Below are 22,532 nucleotides of genomic sequence, written 5' to 3' on the forward strand. Positions count from 1 at the left end.
GGGCAGGCAGAGCGTGCAGGCAGAGCGGGCTGAGCGGGCGTGCGGCGGCTGAACGGAAGGCAGGTGGTTGTGTTGGTTGTGTAGGACAGGAGACAAATCAAATAAATAAGGTGAGGTGTTCCAATCATACATCCATTAAATCGAATCAATGAGATATAAGTAGATAAAGGATTTCTAATATAAGGTATAAGGGAGCATCATAGTAATAATAGGTTTAGGTTTTTTGTGTTTTTTCTTTTTATAAAAAGGGAGGGAAAACACAGCAAAGGTCTTGAAGCTATCCCCGCTAGTGACATGACTGTCTCTTGCAGAGATGGCAAAAGTACACACATCCTTCACTCAAGTAGAAGTACAGATACTCATGTTTAAGAATCTGGTAAACATTGAAGTACTGACTACACGCAGTGAAAGGAGAGGAGAGTCATGTCCATGTAATGTCATCCGTAACAGCATTACACATACGTACTGTGTTTAAAAAAAGAAATCTTATGAATTCTGTTTATTTTTTCAAATTCTGTGCTTTTATGTTCTAATTCTGTGCTTTCAGGTTTATCTTAGTAACACGTGTCGATAATTAAACGCTCCATTTCCCTCTGGGATTTCCGGAAACAAATAGCTAAGCACGGTGCTCAAATCTCACACATAGTAAATACAAGATTTTCAACATCTTCCACAATCCATGTTTCTTGTCTGAAGTCTCCCTTAACACTAACAGTCAGGTACAGGCTCCCTAAACTGAACAGACAGAGATGGAGTTCCTGCCAAAAGTCCAACTCGTAATGTGCTGCAGATGTGAATATTTCATGGCAGTGAGATGAAATGTGCCAGATTAAGGTGTAGGAGGAGCAGATAGGATGCCACCGTGAGGGTAGGTTTGCCACAACTCATCAGGTCACAAAATACCTGGATAAAGACACAAAGTTAGAAAGAGAGAGGGCGAGAGAAAGAGAGAAGGGAAAAAGAGAGAGAGAGCGAGAGAAAGAAAAAGAAAGACAGGGGGAGAGACTGGGGAGAGACAGAGAGACGGGGGGAGAAGGCGAGATGAGGTGCAGATATAAGACATTAAGAAAGGTAGAACTGAATGCTTTCTTACCATTGATGGGGCTCAAAAATAATCTCAAAAGAGTTGTCTCCATAAGATGTGGGACTGATATCATAGCACTTTGTTCTGTCAGGACATCTTCAGCTTCCCTCGTCATAGTAGTTGAAGGGCAGTTGTCTTGGTTCTGTGTATAATTTAATTGGGCAACGATGGATATGGACGTTTTTTGAGTACATTTGATATACGTTCCTGGAAAAATTAAAACACTAGGCATAAAATGTCTCGACTCAGTTCGAGAAAATGGCTATTAATTGAAAAATAACTCATGTTATCAGCCGGAAGTGCGTGGGATAAGTAACGACATCCACAGCCTTTAAAAAAAGTTGACGTGAAGTTTTCATTACAACTTGACATGGCCCTGGACCGCAGGCACAGCATGGCTTTCAAGGATCAATTGTGGATTGTGTGCATTGTTTTAATTTCATGTGTCGATTTAGTAACTTGCCATAGGGATTCTTCAAAAGGTAAGATAAGTACATTTGTTTTTGTGAGGTACGAGTTAAAGTCTGGTGCACTAATTCTAAAGTCGCAGCATCGTAATGTACTTGCTTTGTCGTAAAACTCTTGAGTAATTTATGTTTCGCCAAAGACATGATGCCTTGAATACTGCATATGACAATAATCTTTACATATGTATTTTAGGTTTACTTCAGTTTCATTTTTATACAGTTTGATATCGATTTAGTTTTTTTGTGTGCGATTTTTAATTGCCAACAACGCAATGTTTATATTATATTAACGTTGATTGTTGAACAATATATCGCTCCAATCCATTTGACGATGTGAAACTGAAAATAAAACAGAACAATTTTCTGATGGACAGAATTTTTCTGTGGAGAATTAATCTTAAACTTAGGGGTAGATCACATTTAAAGTAGAAACCTGAAGTATATGTCCCAGACATTTCTTTCTTACCATATCCTGGCTTGGATATATGGTAGCATGGTCTATGATATAGAAGTGAGTGTAGTCTAGGCATAGTCGTACTGCAGGGAGAAAATAAAAACCTAGGCTCCCAGTGCAAAATGTCTTTAGCACAACTGAATCACTGGGAATACTCCACTGGGAAGCCACGTTCTCACTAAGTTGAACCAAGACAGAATTAAGTTATTGTGTAGAAAGTCTGTATACACAGGTCACCTTTCCGAAAAACCTAGTTTTCTTGCGGCGAACTTCTGCCTGTTACTGTCGGTCACTGTTCAGTGCTTAGCTAGATGAGACATCATAGTGACGTCTGGGCCAAAGTCCAGGCACTTCTCAGTGTTCCTCCTGGGCTGAATGAGTTTATTGCTGCAGAACTCTGAGGTTGTACAAGAGTGAATGCCAGGCAGCAAACCACAGGAAAACACAGCGATGTCTAGACTTGTTATTGACAATGACTGAGCCCAGATCTGTGTGCTGAATAACCTCTGTTCAGCAGAGGAACTCACTATGAGGGAAAATGGGCTTCAGCTTTCTACAGTACGACGTAATCTACCAGGAAATCTAATTATTTTGAGTTTGTTGGACGTGACAGTTTGGAACAGTCCCCACAGACAAAGTTAAACGGTATATCCCGACACTGTGTACGCAGTCCACGTCAGGGACAGCACTTCTACAGTCAGGGACAGCACTTCTACAGTCCACGTCAGGGACAGCACTACTACAGTCCACGTCAGGGACAGCACTACTACATCAAATAAAAATGTATTTGTATAGCCCTTTTTACACGCAAGCATGTCACAGAGGGCTTCACATACGCCAATAGAACTGCCCCTCAACCAACCTAAACCCTCAAGGAAGACAAGGAAAAACTCCCAGAAAAACTCACTGCAGGAGAAAAAATGGAAGAAACCTTGGGAGGAGCAATTCAGAGACGGTTGGTTACTACAGTCAGGGACAGCACTACTACAGTCAGGGACAGCAAGGGACAGCACTACTACAGTCCACGTCAGGGACAGCACTACTACAGTCAGGGACAGCACTTCTACAGTCAGGGACAGCACTACTACAGTCAGGGACAGCACTTCTACAGTCAGGGACAGCAAGGGACAGCAGTACTACGGTCCACGTCAGGGACAGCACTACTACAGTCAGGGACAGCACTTCTAGAATCAGGGACAGCACTTCTACAATCAGGGACAGCACTAGTACAGTCATGGACAGCAAGGGACAGCACTACTACAGTCCACATCAGGGACAGCACTACTACAGTCAGGGACAGCACTACTACAGTCCACGTCAGGGACAGCACTACTACAGTCAGGGACAGCACTTCTACAATCAGGGACAGCACTACTACAGTCCACGTCAGGGACAGCACTACAGTCAGAGAAAGCACTACTACAGTCAGGGACAGCATTTCTACAGTCCACGTCAGGGACAGCACTACTACAGTCCATGTCAGGGACTGCACTTCTACAGTCAGGGACAGCACTACTACAGTCCACGTCAGGGACAACACTACTACAGTCAGGGACAGCACTACCACAGTCCACATCAGGAACAGCACTACTACAATCAGGGACAGCACTACTACAGTCATGGACAGCAAGGGACAGCACTACTACAGTCCACATCAGGGACAGCACTACTACAGTCAGGGACAGCACTTCTACAGTCAGGGACAGCACTACTACCGTCCACGTCAGGGACAGCACTTCTACAGTCCACGTCAGGGACAACACTTCTACAGTCCACGTCAGGGACAGCACTACTACAGTCCACGTCAGGGACAGCACTACTACAGTCAGAGAAAGCACTACTACAGTCAGGGACAGCATTTCTACAGTCCACGTCAGGAACAGCACTACTACAGTCCATGTCAGGGACAGCACTACTACAGTCAGGGACAGCACTACTACAGTCCACGTCAGGGACAGCACTACTACAGTCCACGTCAGGGACAGCACTTCTACAGTCCACGTCAGGGACTGTCCACACTGACAACAACTCCCTTCCAACTGTAATGTAGTTAATAAAATAGAACAATCATTTAATAACCATTTTACTAGTATGAATAGTCTTGTTTTGTTGTGTATACAAGTCAACCAGTGATCTGATACATGCTCCCCACCACACAAGGCATTCAGCAGCCTCAAGATCAGCAGCTCATATTGCCTCTCATTATCTCCTCATATCCAGGCTGTTAACATCTTAATAGCTAAGACTGGTGACCTTAGATTATTTACCCAAAAAGGGTAAGTATCAGAGTTGGTTTACAGTATGAATTGCATATCATTTAGGTGTTTTACGGGCAATTGCTTGGCCTGTTAAAAATTAAACCTCAGTATCGTTCGTGAAATAGATGGGCACTCCAAGGCCACTCTAATGGTCCAGTGAAGGGGAAAAGTATAAACAGTCTCATTAATTTGCAGGGAAATTTAATTAGTATTTTGATATGGCCATTTACACTAAAACCTCAGGCCATACACAAAAAGGAATGATTATTTTAATTAGAATTCTTGAGAAGGAATATGAATTTAATGAACTCTGATTCTGTTCGACCAGACAGAGTTTTAATCCTGTTGTGAGTCGGCTGAAAAGCTTGGTCATTGAGATTCAACATGGCATCAGACAGGTGTCTCCTGGGTAGGATCAGTTGATGTGAGTTTTCAAAGCTTTGCCAAAGTTCAAGCATATTTTTTTTTAATAAGACAGTGTCCACTTCAATCTCCAATCAGTTCAAAGTCATCTCAGTGTTGTCGTGGTCCCTGGGTTGGGTTCCTGGCTGTGAGCCCTGCAGCACTAACTGTTCACGTCTGCTTAAGGACTGCCATCGATATGGTGTCTTAGCGTGCCATTGTTCTGGTCCTCACGGCCGCGGGGCAGCAACTTATCCACCCCGTGTGTCAGACGCACAATAAGCTCAATCACACACTTCAGCTGTAGTACACTTTTTATATTAAGATATTGTTTAGTAAATAGGTGGGTGTTTGTAACAGTACTTTGAAAAAAGATAGTTTGTGCTTTGGCGGTAACAACGCCATGTCAACTAGACTCATGAATAACCTACAATTTCAGACTGAGATTTTAAACTGCCTTTCTTGTACTTTTAAACAACAATTACGGCACAAATGTGAATTCTTCCAGACATGCTTTGTAAATGACTTTGATTACAACTCTGTACATCCCATATAATTAGCATGACACAGACACTATTGAGAGATTTTGATTCAAATGTTTTGATATAAGAATGACTGCAGACCAGACTATTGTAGATCAGTAATGGTTTCCACTGCTGAAAAGTGAAAAAACACCTGACCAGCGGTGCTTGACACAGGAGCGAGATGACTAATGCACTGGCTGGAGCTTCACACACAGGTTAATCCCTGCGTCCAGGCCACTGTCACCTGGAGAAATGGGTGTACTTCAAACTCTCCCCTTTCTATATGTGGTGAGGGGATACACACCTAATTCATTGTCTTCACTTTCCAGATGAATACCTGTGACACACGCATACACACACAGATAAACAAGTTGTTTTCTGCTTTTGATTCAAACTCAAATTGAAAGGTTTGTGGATTTGAATCGATTTCCTTGTAAGAGTAAAAGGGACTGTTGCCGCAATGTTGAATTGAAATGAAAACTGTTTAGTAACACGGCGGGTTGCTTTCTGTTGGCTGTGTCTGGTCAGTATCTTTCATAGAATCAACAACTTGGCTGCAGGGTCAGGGACTTGGAAGGAGGAAGTTGTCATTTTCGGTTGATGTGGTGATGCTGGCTTGGGTTTGGATTGTGTGAAACGGGATGGCAAACGAGGCACAATCTACAAAAATTAACACATGAGTAACACATGCCAGTGCATTTAGCACAATATACCCTGCAACGGCAACCATTAACTCAACTTAAGTCAATATTTAATGTGCCATTTCTTCAATAGATGAGTCATAAAAGACGTGCCCTTCCAAGATAAGATGATAGTGGTGTTTGTAGGCAGGGTGGTTATGGTCTAACTTCCTCTGTCTCATCCAGAACAGTAAAGGATTGGAGGAGGGAATATTCTAGTAGGAGAAAAGCATTTCAGGAAATCATGTTCTTTACATGATAATACATCCATGCAAGATATACGTTTTAGTCTGTTAGTCAGTTCTTATGTTTTCAAGAAAATGTCACGTCTTTCAGGATGTAGATAAAGAGTGCTGGTCGATGGTATGTTACACTCACAATTCTTTCAGAATGTTTTGCTGGAAATGTACAGTAATACGTTCCGGATATTACGTGCAACATTATCTTAACCACCACAGTCAATGGTTCAGTATTTACTGGAGCAGTTTGTGCTTAACCATGTGAAAATGAATTGAAAAATTAAACAGTGTACTGACTAGTACAAGTAGAATTCCATTGCAATACTGATTTATATAAAGCAACACATTTGTCAAATGTATTAAAAGGTATACATTTAGTGTTTCTAATGCAATGAATGCAATCATTGTGATGTTTTTTAATCTGGCATCATTTTACAGTGGAAAGTGTGTTCCTTGTGGATTGGTATACTACATACTAAATCTTCCCAGATGATTTCTCCCTGAGTCTCCACAGGTGAACAAGTCAGAGCTTGACAGAAATAAAGAGACCCAAACCAGGTCAATAGCAATAGCTCAATTCACTGGCAGGATTGTGAGATCGGTTGAGACACATGCCTTTTCAATATTGGAGATAAAATCCACCTGACATTCTGCCAAGCTCCGATTATCCGCATGAGATAAAAGATCAGGACTCACACAAGGAAGAAAACGGCAGAGAAAAATCACAAGATGTTGGGCAATCGTGGGTTTTGCTCTCACTGGGTTGTTGAGAGGACAAAGTGTTCAGAAGGTGTGGAAAAGACAGATGGTTGTTTCTGAGTCGGAGCTTGCTCAAGCTCATGCTCCAACAAAAAGAGGGAGAAAAAACGGAGAGATTAGCCGTTTCCACTGTGTGGTGCCCTCATTTCATCAACAGAACTGAGGCAGTGCTTGAGTTTAGAGTAACAATGTACCATCTAATGAAAGGACTGTAAGAGTATTACATTGGATCAAAGAATTAAAGAAACATGTTCAGTTTGTGAGAGTAGTCGTCTGAGAATTCCTCTGGCCTTGGTCTTCTGTCTGTTAGAACTGTCCTATCATCCTCTCCCTTCCTGTCATGCTCAGTGCCCTATAATGGCGATGGAAGCCTGGGTTATTTAGTTCTGATTGAAGCTTCATTCTCCACCAAGATCTTCAGTCCGTCATGTCGGATGCCTTTTTGTCTCTCGCGCACAGTAGGTTACGAGGTCTCTCGCTCACAGTAGGCTACGAGGTCTCTCGCTCACAGTAGGTTACGAGGTCTCTCGCTCACAGTAGGTTACGAGGTCTCTCGCTCACAGTAGGTTACGAGGAAGTAATTGAGTTGGAAACAGCGACACAGAAGCTCCTCCAGCAATTTTGTGTCATCCTCTGGTTCGTGAGGAAGTCTATTTCAACATATGTTGTGCCGTCAAAAATCAAGACAGTCAATTATGGAGATAGAAATTACCCTGAAGATTAGTCTATGCTTCCATTACATGAATCCACCTTTCAACACAGAATAATTACAGTAAAGAAGGCTGTGTAACACTGTTTACAGGGTGAAACCCTGCTATATTGTCATATTGTCAAAAGGGAGTCAGGTGGCTGAGCGGTGAGGGAAGCGGGCTAGTAATCAGAAGGTTGCCAGTTCGAAGGGTTGGCAAGTGTGTTTGTGTATGTAGGTAAGATACATGCAGGAACATGAACACCATATGGGAACAGCATGTTGTGATGTTGAGGCAACACCTGATCCTGCTGGACCTCCACAGCTCAAGAGGATTCTACCCCCCAGTACTCTGAATCTATCTCTCACATCTAGAATGTTTAGACACACGTGTTTCTGAGCAACTAGGACAGTCCCACCTAGGTTTGCGGTGGACTTGCCCTGCCACGATAAGAGTGTTCCCTTTTATCTCATTTGTTTTGTTTGAACGATAACCTGCATTGCAGGCAAAGGAGTCCATATTGATCTTCTCATTTCATCGAGAGCGCATCTATTGTGTGGATTGGAGCAGGCGTGACATTTACACAGACTCCTGATGGAGCCTCACCCCGACTATCTATATTCCTATCTTCCATTGATCCTACAGTATACTTACAATCACTTGGAGAAGACACTTGGAAAGCGAAAAACATTGAAGCATGTATTTATCGTCTCGTGTATTTAGGACCAGCAACTGCTTAGTGGCCTTGAGAGTCCCCTGTCTCGGTGATAAATGACAGAACCCTTGTATGGAGTTTTTATGATGTAGTTTATGGCTTTATAGTGTGTTTTCTTCCATACTGTTTACAATAACAACAGAAACCCAAAGAATCAAATGTCCACTGTTGGCCACTCCTTATGTAAGTGTACTTCAAGGAAGGAAAATCAGGAACTGGCCAAATTCTATGATTTGTAATTATTTAATAATGGTTGTACGTGTCAGACTTTCATAGCTCATAATCTACTACGTTTTTGTGTGGACACAGACATGAACAGACATGAATCATTCAAACGAAATGCTCCCAGGAGATTAATCGTGTTGTTGAACTTGGCAACGGTAGGAGCTTTTCCCAAACACGAGCACTATCAGGTCACTGCACTGGGAGGCTGCTGAGGGGGTTTGAGGTGCATGTTGGGATGCATGATGCCTAACAATGATCTCTTGTCTAGAGGACAGAACATAGTATTTGGCATGGTAACTGCAAAGTCTACATGATTATTATAGTTGTCAGTGTAGTTATTACCAAACATTGTGAAAAAATAATGAATATGTAACTAAAAAGTAATCTGTAGCTGTCCTGTGTATTGTATCTAGTTGATAACATGAGGCGTTGTACATATGAAATGAACAACGGTAAGCTTGTTTCTCAGACTGGGGCCATTTGTCAAACAGGTCATTGGACGAGATGTCTAATCATACTGCAGTAATGACATTCTGTTGGTGGTCTATGACTCCCATATCCTCCATTAGTGTGTTCTTCTTAACAAAGTGCATTGATTTTCCATGTGGGAGACGGTTAAAGCCAGGATAATTCCCCTCGATGTGATTCACTGGTTTTCACCGGCAGCCCTGCCATGAATTACTCACTTGGCTTGTGTGTGTGTGGCGTGTGTGTGTGTGTGTGGCTTGTGTGTGTGGCGTGTGTGTGTGTGTGTGTGTGTGGGGGGGGGGGGGTTCTGAAGATGGCAGATGGTGTGTAGCTGCCTTCACCCTGCAGCCCTGCACAACTTATGGCAGCCTGATGTCCACATCAACTGGTGCCATGTGCTTCATCAGGATGGAGGCAGATTTCTTTCCATTAAAGGGCCAGCTACTAATTGTTCTCACACAAGTGTGTTTGATAAACCTGGACGGAGAGAATCAATGCTTTGAAACGGTTGTAATCTGCGTGTTAAACGATGGCAGCAGATGTCTTGTAGGCATGTGGAAACTGGAGAGCAGATCTGCCCTGCTGAAGCAGAATGCTGGGGCATCAAACTCACCACTGTACTGCCCCGTTCAAGCAGAATGCTGGGGCATCAAACTCACCACTGTACTGCCCCGCTCAAGCAGAATGCTGGGGCATCAAACTCACCACTGTACTGCCCCGCTCAAGCAGGATGCTGGGGCATCAAACTCACCACTGTACTGCAACTGTGTGAGGGGTGGAAGTTACAAAAAGTCATTGATGAAAATGTATATTATGTGAATGCCTCTTCAATTCACATGTATTTATCACTTTAATAATTTTTATCAAGTAATTTTTGTTATTACCATCCTTGTCACAGCATAGGAAAAGCACTTGAAAATCTGAGATGTTTTCAACATCAGCCCGTGTTAGGTATCTAATTGGAAGGGGGCAGGATTACTGGGTTCGATGAAGCTTGGACAGGACAATTGGACGTCAGCACTGTTATCCTGTCACACTGCTGGTTTGTTATCGGAGGAAACTGGGGGGAGAAAAAGAACAAGGTTAGGCTCATCTGGGATATCTGTAGGCCACAAATAGATAGGACCAGTCATGGGGAGTTGGGGGTGGGGGGATGGGTAGGGTTGGGAGAGAGAGGGAGGGAGAGAGGGAGAGAGAGTTGAGGAGTGCAGATTTCAGTGGAAGAGTCTGGGTGGGAGACTGTCACCTCTGATGTTCCCCAGACAGCAGAGATTAGCAGGAAGATCTTGGAGAGGGAAGCTGTGGCAACAAACAGCAGAGAGAGGAAGTTTGATTTATTACTTGCCAAAGCCATGAGAGGGAAGAGTGAAAGCTTCAGAGGTGAAGACAGACCAGCAGGAATACAGAGTCAGGCACGACCCACACTAATGAGTCTGGGAGAGTTATCGAGTGAAGCAGCAACACTTAGTGCATCTGTTATTGCATCCCTCTATGTCTGACCACTGTCTGCCCACTGATAAAAAATGCATGACCCCCCTTCCAAACTTTTAGATAATTAGGCAGGGCTGTGGTTACACTTCCAGGAAGTAGGATAAAACTAGAGAGAGAAAAACGCTGCAGAAAAAACACACTGTAACAGATAGCTTCACTAGATGCTAGAGGTCTAGAGGTCATTTCCATTATTTCTGGATCAGTCTGGGATACTAAACGTTGTTGGAGTAAACAGATGCAGAGGTAAATATTCTTATGTGGTCCATTTCTGTGCACCAAGAGGTTTGATTGAGCTTTTTAAGCTGTCTGTGAAAGCTTATTTGTATTTAGCCACATCTATCAACAACTCATCAGTGTGGTCTCATCAGTTGCGACTAACGGACAACAGTATTTTCTGTGTTACAACAAAGCCTCTTCTGTCAACCAAACCCCTTTGATCCGGCATGAGAAGAGTTTCATGAGGTACTTGAGATAAGCTTTGATCTCCTAATGCAACGCACTGTTCCCATCAAGTCCAGTTTGAATGGTCGTCTACTTGGATTTCTGAGCACATCATTAGTCTGCGGTTCTTGTCTCTCCAGACTGTGACCCGCATGCTGTCACTTCATTCCTTCCTCTCCTCCCTGTGTGATATAGCTACATGTTGAATGGTGTGTGATTTCACTCTCTTGGAGACAAGAGGAACCAGACAGTATCACACTGAATGGAAGAGCAGGAAAACAAAATGTGGATCAACACCGAACTCTGTGCTCATGTGCTAATGTTTTCCTTCATCTCACTCCCTCTCTTCCTCCATGCCAGCTAATGTGTCCGTGGTAACCAAGCCCATGCAAGCCCGTATCTGTTAGCCATAAAGGTTGACATAATAAGAACCGCACATGAGTCAAGTTGGAGCATGGCCCTTTTCACTTGGCTGTGAGTCAAAGTCAGCCCTTTGTCCACTGTCCTCGAGGCTCGGATGTGATTAACTCTGACAGGTTTTACACTGTATTTACACAGCCAGAAATAATGTGCCCTTTGCTTTAGTGTCTCAAGGAAGATCCACACCTTTACTGACCATATCCTTTGACAATGATCAAAATGTTATCTTCTAACGTACAGTCATGCTCAATTAACTGTGGGCTCATGAGTTGCCAACAAATAATCTAACTTCACCGCTTGATCACCTCACCAGGCTAGGAATGATTCACTGTGTTAACTATGTTGACTCATTTGGACAGAGAACACACCTAACGGGGTCCTGCATGCAGCAGAACAGCTGCCACGGGACATGTTGACACCTCAAATGTGTCACCAGTCTTTTCCAGGCCAAGCAGAGCATGGTACATTTTTTTGGGTTTAAGCTTCAAAATGCTGATCCATTGGTTGGCGTCAACCAAGTTTGTGTTGATTCATTGTGGTTTTTGTGTGCAGCAATAGATGACACTCATTTATATGCAGAGCATAAGTAGTATTCTAGCCTACTTTTATGATGTGATGAAGATTTCCTTTTAGAGGGGGTGTTTACATCGGAAATGGGGCTGGTGTTTTTCTCTTATTTAACATCCATCTGTACACGTGTCCATAAAATTTTTATTTGACATAACGACTGGAATATTTAAAGTTGTTGACCTAAGTTTTGTGCAATGAACATCATTGAGAGAGGGACAGAGTTACAGTTGAGCAACTGTACTGTGAGGTTATCCTCCAAGTTGTTGCTCTTTAATGAGGGTGGGTATGGTTTTGGGGACAAGGATTTCAGTTTTCTACCAGAGGAAATATTTTCACTAGGATCAGTTTGTTCAAGCCCCCTGGAAATCCTTTGATCTCCTGAATTCAGTTGGAGACTGTTGTTGTCTTTGGAACATTTGTTTTTGGAAGATTCATATTGGCCTGAATTTTGGACGTGAGTGATCGCGGAACACATTAGTTATTATTATTCTTCTGGCCTCTGTAGAGAGGGGAAATCAATACTGACATCCTAATATGCTGTATTTGTCCTGCCTTCGGCGTAATATCCCCTCCTGAAAGGCTGAAGATTTCTCTGCTTATCTGCCCGGGCTGAGGAATGTAAATAAAAATATCAGGGGCCACGCTCGGAAAAAATGTAATCTCTCCAGTGAAAGCAAAGCAGACGTGCGGATATTCAGTTTGCCAGGAGTGTTTTATTAGTGTTCCCTCTCTGGTCAGGAGTGGGAGGAGGGCCCATGGGAGAGGAAACAGAAACAATGTCATCAATGCTGGTGTGGAGGCAGTGGTTGTTAGGGGGATCTGATGGGGCAGGGCAGGGGCAGAACAGTGGGGAGGGGGCAGGGGCAGAACAGTGGGGAGGGGGCAGGGGCAGAACAGTGGGGAGGGGGCAGGGGCAGAACAGTGGGGAGGGGGCAGGAGTAGGTGCAGGGGCAGAACAGTGGGGAGGGGGCAGGAGAAGGTGCAGGGGCAGAACAGTGGGGAGGGGACAGGGGCAGAACAGTGGGGAGGGGGCAGGGGCAGAACAGTGGGGAGGGGGCAGGAGAAGGTGCAGGGGCAGAACAGTGGGGAGGGGGCAGGGGCAGAACAGTGGGGAGGGGGCAGGAGTAGGTGCAGGGGCAGAACAGTGGGGACGGGGCAGGAGAAGGGCAGGGTTGTGGCAGGACGGTGGGGTGACTTGGTGCCAATTTGTAACTGTGGGCAGTTTATTGCACTAACGTCATGTTCCAGCAGCAGTCAGTGGACACGTCGATCCTTTAGTTACCAGTCTGAACCCAGTTTACTTGATGATGATTAAACTTTGCTAGATATTATCACAAAACTGAATTTGTTTTAGATAAAACCCTGTTATGTTGGATGATTAGAAGTTGGAAATGTGACCAATAGAAGCCAGAAATGATCACCAAGTCACACACTGCCAACACATCGCGAGGGTGATAGGCGTAACTAGCTTGACAGGGATTGGAAGCCATGTCTTTCTCTAAGCCAATAAACAGCAGGATGTTGAAGGTTAACCGATGCTCCTCTTCTAAAGGAGAGAGGAGGTGCTGTCACTCACCAGCACAACCATCTGCTCTGGTCTCCTCTGACAGAGTTCACATCATCCTCAAGGGGCTCGAAAGTAACTACTGTCACAGTGGGCGTGCGACAATCAAACTGCCCGCAACACAGCAGGAGAGAGCGGGCTCAGCTCCAGTGGGATATGGTGATATCTTGACAGGAGAGGTTTTGTTGAAGTAAGATCAATGCCCGTGGCGTGGTCTCTTAACACACTCGTTACCTCAAAGGTACATTATTGTACAGCTCTCAGCTCAAGTATGTGCAATGTGAGTTTCAGCAAACCTACATACATGACCATATTAGTAATTATGAATGATCAGACATTATATATACCCGTTTCTTGTCTCTAAGCAGGCTGTTTTTTTTTTTACTATATAGTATATGTATAGCTTTAAGTTATCTATGCAAAATATTGTATCATAGTGGTATGCATGAAATTGGTTTCATTCTTGCCGTTTGATACATTTTCTGATCCATTGTCTCTAACACTAACTGTGTGGTCTTGAACAACAGTTATTAAAACTTTGTTAATGAAAATCCCAAATGACATCCTTTGGATTGTTGTTGAGGAGATTCCAGCCAGACTGCAATAGCAAGCTGTTTGTACAGCCCCCTGGGCCTATTGAAAGCATGGAGTTTTAAACCATTAAGATCGTGGGTAGAAATAGCAGAAAGCTGTTTTCACCTTCCTAAAGCCCCAGGTTAGAGCTCAGCCCTGACCTAAATTGTCCCAAACAGTTTTGATGAGGACCGTGAACATAATGCTAACTCTGGCTCTCTCCCCCCAGCGGAAGGCTCACAACCCGAGCTCTTCATCTTCAGCGAGGTGTGTGCCTTCAAGGAGGACGAAGGACCCTGCAAGGCAAGAAAGGAACGGTTTTACTTCGACATCGACACAGGGCGCTGCGAGTCGTTCGAGTACGGGGGCTGCAAAGGCAACGCAAACAACTTTGAGAGCCTGGAGGCGTGCGAAGAAACCTGCTACGTGTCAGGTGAGCCTGTCCCAGCGTCTGCTGCGTCACCTCTGCAGGTCAGAAGACCAAACTGCTCCTCTGTTGTCTGGTGACCTTCTGTGCTGTTCTCCGAACACAAGGAGCTTCTACAGCTACACAGCAGGAATAGGGTTGAAAAGATTTTCTTCGCTGCTTTTTAATGATAAAATGTTCCCTGTTGCACAGGTGCCTGGTCATATAGTTTCTACATCCAGCATTTTCAAACAAACACTCCCATGTTTTTTATTGCAACTGATAAGGTGCAATCTGTGAGCCAATACATTACAAAGAAATGACCTAATCTGCCCAAATGAGTTGCTGGATCGAATGAATGGTTGTAGGGAGTTGCCAGTATACGAGCATTGGCCCAGATAGTTTAATGAGCTGTTGCCTGGCTGGGAGGGAGTGCTGGTATTGTTCTGGGTCGAGTTCACTGTGAAAATCCCCTTCCACGCATTCATGGTTTCATGGTTTCATTGGGTGGAACTGGATGACAAATTACAAAACGGGACATTTTAGTGGATTCTGTTCAACAGGCAAATATATTATTATTTATGTATTTTTGTGTGAGTCTACAGGGATAAATTAACACAATGAGAAGGTGCAGTGAAGTATGCCACAAGAACAAATACATCAGTTTCCTACTACCACATTAGTTGGGGGCCAAAATATAAAACATTTTAATAATTATTCTGATATTTGTGTCTGGTTAGGCTTCTACCATAGGAGATGTAGTGGCATGCCATAATTCCTTGAATAGATGTCCCCGGATATTACCGACAAGAAAACAGATATGTTTCTATTGTGTTAGGATGACATGTTTGGTCAAAGGAAACTCTCTGTCGGTGTGGAGTAATCTCCGCCATCATCCGCCTCATTGTGTGCCAAACGACACAATATGCATTATTCAGCTGGACGACAAGAATCATGGGTGTATTCTCATCCTGAGGCGTGCTGCTTTAATCTAAAGATCCATCATGATGAGGTAGCTCCGTTTGTATTATTCATCACACAGTGAGTTAATCTGCTCCTCGAAAAAAAGGACTTGACAAAACACACAAGCTCAGGTGATCCTCACACATGACACCATCGTCCTCACCACTCTTAAAACTAAAAGATACCAGGAATAGAATTCTACCATCTCTGGTTTTGAAAAACTAGTTTGTGAAGAAACGAAAACGATAATTATTAGTTTCTGTAAATAGCATTTAAAGAAAAATTCTGCCTGCATTCTTTAAAAAAATCCTAGAATTGCCCTGAGAGAAAATAAGCTGCCTGACTCAGCAAAGCCTGGGAATCACACGACGGGTTAGGGTTTACAGCTTTCATGGTTTAAACTTTAGAGAAAGCCTCGTCACCACTGGCGGTTCAGGTTATTGTGTCAGAGGTCCCCTGCCCTCTGTGGCCTGCTGGGAGAGGACAAGCAGAACCGCATCACAACAGAAAGGAAGACTGCAGAGTACAGTCACCCTCCCAGCCCTCTGCCTCCCTCCCCTTCCTGCTGTCTGTAGCTCGCTTAGAATAAGGAACTATGACTGATCTGTCAGAGGGAACAATATGCCAACGCTGGTGCTCCGTTCTGCACCATGAGGAGTCTGGATGACGAAGGTTGAGGGATTGGGGAGTGGATGTGTGGGAAGTCTTGTGGCACGAAACCCTAAGACTGTGGATCTGAGATTCATTTGTCCCTTTGCTGTCTGCGTCGAGCGTTTCAACAGCCCTGCCAGTTTAGAAGTGTAATCACAGTGTCCGCCCGACATTTAAGTCTCATCACAGCTTAACCCACCAGCTGTGAAAGACCCTTAACCTTTTTTGACATTGCTGTGTAAATCATGCAAATGGCTGCCCACTGGTCACATGTTGGTGCAGACCGTGAGGTCTTCCTGACAGGGAACCTGTGGAATAAAAGAGATTAAGAGAGTGCAGAATGTCTGAGTGTTGGAGTGGCATGCTAGATTTCAGTTTTAAGGCCAATTTAAATGTATTTTATAAGAACAGAAAGCATTGTTACTCCAGTAACATTGACACTAAGCTGGAGTGATGGAAAACAAAGGTCTCCATCTAGTGGCCAATTGCAAAGTAGCACCTGTTGGTGGAAATGTAAAAGACTGGTGATGCACTAGGTATGTGTAGGACGTTCTGTTGATGATTTAATACTGTCCAAATTACCAACACTCCCCCTGAGGAACTGACAAAAAATTATAGTTGGCAAGCAGCCATATCCTTGTGAGACAAAGGGATACGCCTCCCATGCCGTCATTGAGAGAGTGGTCAGTAATTCATCCTCAAAAAACTGCTTCTTCCACCTCCAGATCAGTTACAACCCTATGAATGTATATGACAAATCTCAGATTTAAATTAAACTAACAATGCAAATAAACCCTCATATAATTCCACATATACACATCCTTGATTCTGATGCTTTTAAAAAGTAATTGTTCTTCAAGGCCAGATGTGTCTCCCAAAAAGACTGACCTGACCCTTGACTGACATTTTAATCAAAAACTTGGTATGAAAGTGTGAACAGGTACAACATGAGGGGAACAGTCTCTGCTGCATGGCCTGGACAGGCTCCAGGGTCTGTAGCAGGGCGATACGTCCTGTAGATGAGAAGACATTGAATCAATCGCCGAGCTGGTTCAAAGTGTGTGTGTGTGGCTTTGGCCCAAGTCCCATAGCTCACAAGAAGTCACTGAGGCCTGGAAGTGAAACTCTAATTAATCACCATGGGATGTTTTAATCAGTAAGTTAATGAAATAATTTTCAGCGGTCATTGATAGGGAGTCTGGTGGCTGTGATATGTGAACAGCTGCAGTCAAAGACTCCAAACTGGTGACTACAAAATGCTGATTTCTTACAGTATCTGATACCCAGACTAAACCGGGATAGATAAAACACTAAATTATAGAAACCACATAACACGATGAACTGATCTCTGATGTAAAATGTTAACCCAGTTTATGATTAGCATTCAAGCCATGGGAGTATTTATGAGCTGAAGTACATGCAAGGTCTTACAAAGTAAGAGTGTGTCGACCTGGATGAAGATAAAGCATGGTGGGATCTTCAGCCCAAGTGGATCTGCTCTGACTCGTCCATCTAAATGTAAATGAATAAATGTAAATGTAATAGCAAACAATCTGCTGTGACTTCAGTGATATTCTGGACGTGCTGGTTCTCTCAGTCTGGCTCTCTGCCTCTCTCTCACACACACACAATCCCCATCTCTCTCTATCACTCCCCATCACATAGCTCTCCCACCTCATGTCGCACTTCCTGGTGGTTTTTCTTTTCCATCTACATGTCGGTGCCTCCATGTCGTTGACCATCTAGTCCTCGTGTCAGCTCAGCATGTCTCCATCTCTGTCCTGCTCCAGCCCTCCTTCCTCTGCTCCCTCCCTGTTTGCCTCTACAGACCCGCTGGGTTTATTCAGCACATTTTGATCTACGTTAAGTCGCAGGATACCAAGGTTTTCAGTTTGATTGACATCCATTCTTAATGCCGCCCCACCACCTACTCAAGCACCGCAACGGACTTCCTTCATGACATTTACATCCTTTTATTGACTTTTTAAGTTCCTTGATATTATAAGAACATTTAAACATTCTCGTCTTCGATTTTCATTTAGAATTTGCTATGCCCACATAACCCGTATAACCGACCTCTAGCCAGTCCCAGGGGCTGGGAGGTTGGATGTAAAAGCTGCTTTTCTCTCCTCCTCTCCCTCCTCCTCTCCGGGTGTCTGCAGCTGACAAGAGCCCGTGTCACCTGGAGGAGGCTCCTGGCCCCTGCAGAGGACTGTTGACACGCTTCTTATTTGACAGCCAGAGCCAGGAGTGCCGGAAGTTCTTCTACGGAGGATGCTTCGGCAACGCCAACAACTTCAGGAGCTTGAAAGAGTGTCAGGCAAGATGCCAGGACACAGGTGAGGAAACAACCCTGTCATGAGAAAACCACACGGGCAGACAGCGCGCTAGTCGAAGAAGTGCCAGTTAAATATTTTATGTGGAGTAATAACGTTTTTATTTGATCAGTCAAGTTCTAAATTTAGAGAACACTGCATGTTTCACTGAAGTACTTCCTGGTTTTAAATCATTATGTTAATGATTTCAGATGTCTGAAAAGTTTGTTGTGGGCTTTTAAATGGCCTGATCTCTCTGAAGGCCCAAATATTAATTGGATTGCTTGACTGCAAATAGGAGATAACTCATTTTAAAACTGTGACAAATTCAATATAAGTTAGAAATTGCCTGTTGATGGATTTTTGCCAGCCATAAAATTACATTCCACTTTAATCTTGAATTTAAATCTTTTTTTAAATCTTTTTTTAAGCAACAGGCATTATTTTTGACATAGGCTCAACTTGAAAGTCATTTAAATGAGTTTGTAGTAAAGTAATGGGGTTGCTCTACTGTGACCGATAACCGGCATATCTACTAGATTGAAATCTAAACAGACAAGGAGTGTCAGATAGTATTGAAAACCCCAAAGTAATTATTCTGTCGTTATTTATTAGTAATCTTAACTCTCACCTTCTGTCCTAAAGATATGTTTTAAAGACAGATTTATTTCTTTGCAGCTGCATATTTACATTTACATTTAGTCATTTAGCAGACGCTCTTATCCAGAGCGACTTACAGTAAGTACGGGGACATTCTCCCCGAGGCAATTAGGGTGAAGTGCCTTGCCTAAGGACACAACGTCAGTTGGCATGACCGGGAATCGAACTGGCAACCTTCGGATTACTAGCCCGCTTCCCTAACCGCTCAGCCACCTGACTAACACATTAGATTAGACTAGATTCAATTTATACATAAGCACAGAACCAATGAAACGCAGGTAGCGTCTAACCAGAAGCTCAAATAGTAACATTTTAGTGAAAATAGTGATACAGATTAAATCGTTCATAGTACTCATTAAATAGTGCAAAACAGTGCATGATTGAGTGCATGGTTCAGCTAGTGGACAGCTGTGGAAAATAATATTTTCCTGTTGGGACCACACCGTTTCTGAGTGACCCCACAATATCCTTAATATCCATAACCTGACCTCCTGCTTTGTTGTTAGGAAACACCAGTGATGCCACCAAAGTTCATGACCCCACCAGCAAGCCTGCCGTGCAACCGCTCAGAGTAACCGGTGAGATCAGATACTCACAGGCGCTCATCCTCAGAGATATTATCTCATTGTAATCCACGCTGAAACACACAATCTTCACAAATCATGACGTGTTATCCTACACCGCCATCTGAAGACAAACTCTGTGCAAGTTTGTTTGATGAAGTAGCGTGTATTTTCCCACCATGCATCAGAGAGCAGATTGGGCCTGATTGACAGGGCCAGTAGGGTGTGGATGCAAGGCTCTTGGGGTGATTAAGCACACACTCAGTGTGAGAGTTGATCTGCTGTCAGATTCTCCTCCTCAGATCATTAGGAGGCCTGGAAGAGGCTGGAAGCACTGAAGGCAGGAGGGTCTAGAGGCGGGAGGGACTAGAGGCGGGAGGGTCTAGAGGCGGGAGGGTCTAGAGGCGGGAGGGGCTAGAGGCGGGAGGGGCTAGAGGCGGGAGCGTCTACAGGCGGGAGGGTCTACAGGCGGGAGGGTCTACAGGCGGGAGGGTCTACAGGCGGGAGGGGCTAGAGGCGGGAGGGGCTAGAGGCGGGAGAGGCTAGAGGCAGGAGGGGCTAGAGGCAGGAGGGTGTATAATTCTGTATTATTGTTAAACAATTCATATTTTGTATCAGTCGTCTTTCAATATGGTTTCAATAAATATTGAATCTCTTTCCAGGTGAATCTTCTCTAAGTGAAGCCCAAACATTGCCAAGCAGTCCCCAAGCCATTGGTAAGAACCAAGTGTTTACACACGTCAGGTAACTGGCTGCAAATATTACTTTGTGGTCATTTGTTCTACAATATTTTTTCAACTTATGAAAACCTATTTTGACAGTTTACGCACGACAACGTTTAACGTTTTTTCCCCAATTTCTTTTTCAAACTTTTTCCAAACCTTTACTCCAGTCACCCCATATTTACTCCTTGAGTTTCGTACAGTGTTATCTTTACTTTTCACAACAGTTAAATGAATAAAAGATGTGGTGATGAGAAGCAATAGTCGATTTACCAGTTTGACCAACCAATTAAGTGATTTCATGTTCATACAAATATATTGGTGAGATTGAAAATGTACCTGCAGCAATATTTGTGAGTGACCCATCCTCGACTGACTGTGACTCCCAGACTTCAGCCCTCCGGATGTGTGCCTGCGTCACGTAGACAAGGGCTCCTGTGACGGGCTGGAGAAGAGGTTTGCCTACAACCCCGAGACCAGAAGGTGTCAGATGTTCCGCTACAGCGGCTGTGGCGGCAACAAGAACAACTTTGTCCTGAAGAGGCACTGTGTGAGGACCTGCATGAATATGAAGGGAGTGAAGGGTGAGTTTCCTGTTGATGTGTACCACATTAAGGGGAGGTAGACTTCGCTTTGTCACAACGTTATGCCTTAACGCCGTCTGCTGCTTTCTTTAATTGCCGAAACGTCCAAGGTCCATTTAAAAAGCCATCTGACTCGTGATTTCAAAGGATTTACAACTTGATGTTTATGAACAATGAAGATTGTGATCATGTATTTGTGTCATGTTTCATGCTATAGTAGTCAGGTATGTGTTATGTTTCATGCTATAGTAGTCAGGTATGTGTTATGTTTCATGCTATAGTAGTCAGGTATGTGTTATGTTTCATGCTATAGTAGTCAGGTTTATGGATTTGTAATGTTCCGCTGTGATAGACAACATTGACTTAAAAGGCTGCATGTCCTTTCAGAGAGTTGGAAGACCATTCGCATCAGGAAGAAAAACACCAACCTCCTGTTCAGGTCTGTCTGAACTCAGGACTTCCTCTTAAATCATACACTACTTTAAGTCCACTTCTATTTATGTTGAATATCTCACTGTTGTACAGTATCTGATCATGCAACAGTGTAAACTTGCTTAAAAGTAATACACATATAAATGCTGTGTTTGGTACACAAATTCTTGGCTATATGTATATTTTTGTTGTTGTTGAGAAATAAACATTTTATGCGATTCTGACCTTCAAAGACAACTTTGCTAAGATGAGAAATGCATTAAAATAACCCGACACAAAGCACTTAATCTTGTGTCACATCTTAACATTTAATCAAATAAGTTTTTCTGCATGATAATCATTTTGTTTAATACTATTGCCAAATATATTATATATTCCTTATTAGCATTAGCAATAGGCTAGACTGTACTCTGTGTCATGCCTTTTATTATCAAGGTGAAGTTTTATACATGCAGATTTACAGACGTTGTTGGAAGGTTAAATTTTGTGTTATGAGGCAAAATAAATAGCCTACCAAGTATTTATATTTGTCTAGTTGTCTCTGACATTGAACTGTATTTTAATTTGTTTCAGTTGCTATTAGTGGTAACTACCGACTCTCTTACACCCACATACACAAATAGAACGCGGGAGGGCAGTATTGTACTTGAGTCCATTTCGCATTGAGACGTTGTGATTAGATGGATTATACAAACATTAATTACAATAAATGTAACATTAAACAGGCTCAAGGTTTCTATGATAAGGACATTAGTTCATTGAACTTGACCCGAATCTATGGATTTTTGGGGTCTTTTATTCCATCTCATGAAACATAGGACCGAACATGTTGCCATTACATTTTTATTCAATGTTTGGGAGATGGGGAATGTGTGTCGAGAATTCTAAAAGGAAAAACGACATAGACAATTGAAAATCATGTTCTATTCTGGGTTTTGATGAATTGAAAATGTAAGAAATGGGAAATGCATTTTGCCGTCACTTTTGTGGAATATGACGGACATTTTGTATGACACCATACTCATCCATATTCCAAATGATAAAGTAGCGTGTCAATGGCTATCTTTTGTACATTTACAGTAGGCTACAGATTCACGCTGCTGTAATCTCTCTGTATTCATAATAAAAATAATAATCTGAAAAAACGTGGTTTGAGTTATTTAATTCTGGGACATTTAAACATTGGTCGATTCCCTGAAGGACAGTTTGGCAG

At 43.2% G+C, this 22,532-nt stretch overlaps 1 protein-coding gene across 1 annotated transcript; it reads left to right on the forward strand.

Annotated features, from left to right (window-relative positions):
• The first annotated feature begins 1,442 nt into the window (after nucleotides 1-1,442).
• tfpia (tissue factor pathway inhibitor a) lies at nucleotides 1,443-22,458 on the forward strand. Its single transcript, XM_067227754.1, has 7 exons — nucleotides 1,443-1,566; nucleotides 14,253-14,456; nucleotides 18,206-18,382; nucleotides 19,525-19,596; nucleotides 20,244-20,297; nucleotides 20,693-20,887; nucleotides 21,275-22,458. Exons 1-7 carry the CDS (start codon nucleotides 1,455-1,457, stop codon nucleotides 21,334-21,336), a joined length of 876 nt encoding a protein of 291 aa, XP_067083855.1. The 5' UTR covers nucleotides 1,443-1,454; the 3' UTR covers nucleotides 21,337-22,458.
• The last annotated feature ends 74 nt before the right edge of the window (nucleotides 22,459-22,532 follow it).

This window comes from Osmerus mordax, chromosome 2 (genome assembly GCF_038355195.1).
Source record: "Osmerus mordax isolate fOsmMor3 chromosome 2, fOsmMor3.pri, whole genome shotgun sequence".
In the NCBI taxonomy this organism is placed as follows: Eukaryota; Metazoa; Chordata; class Actinopteri; order Osmeriformes; family Osmeridae; genus Osmerus; species Osmerus mordax.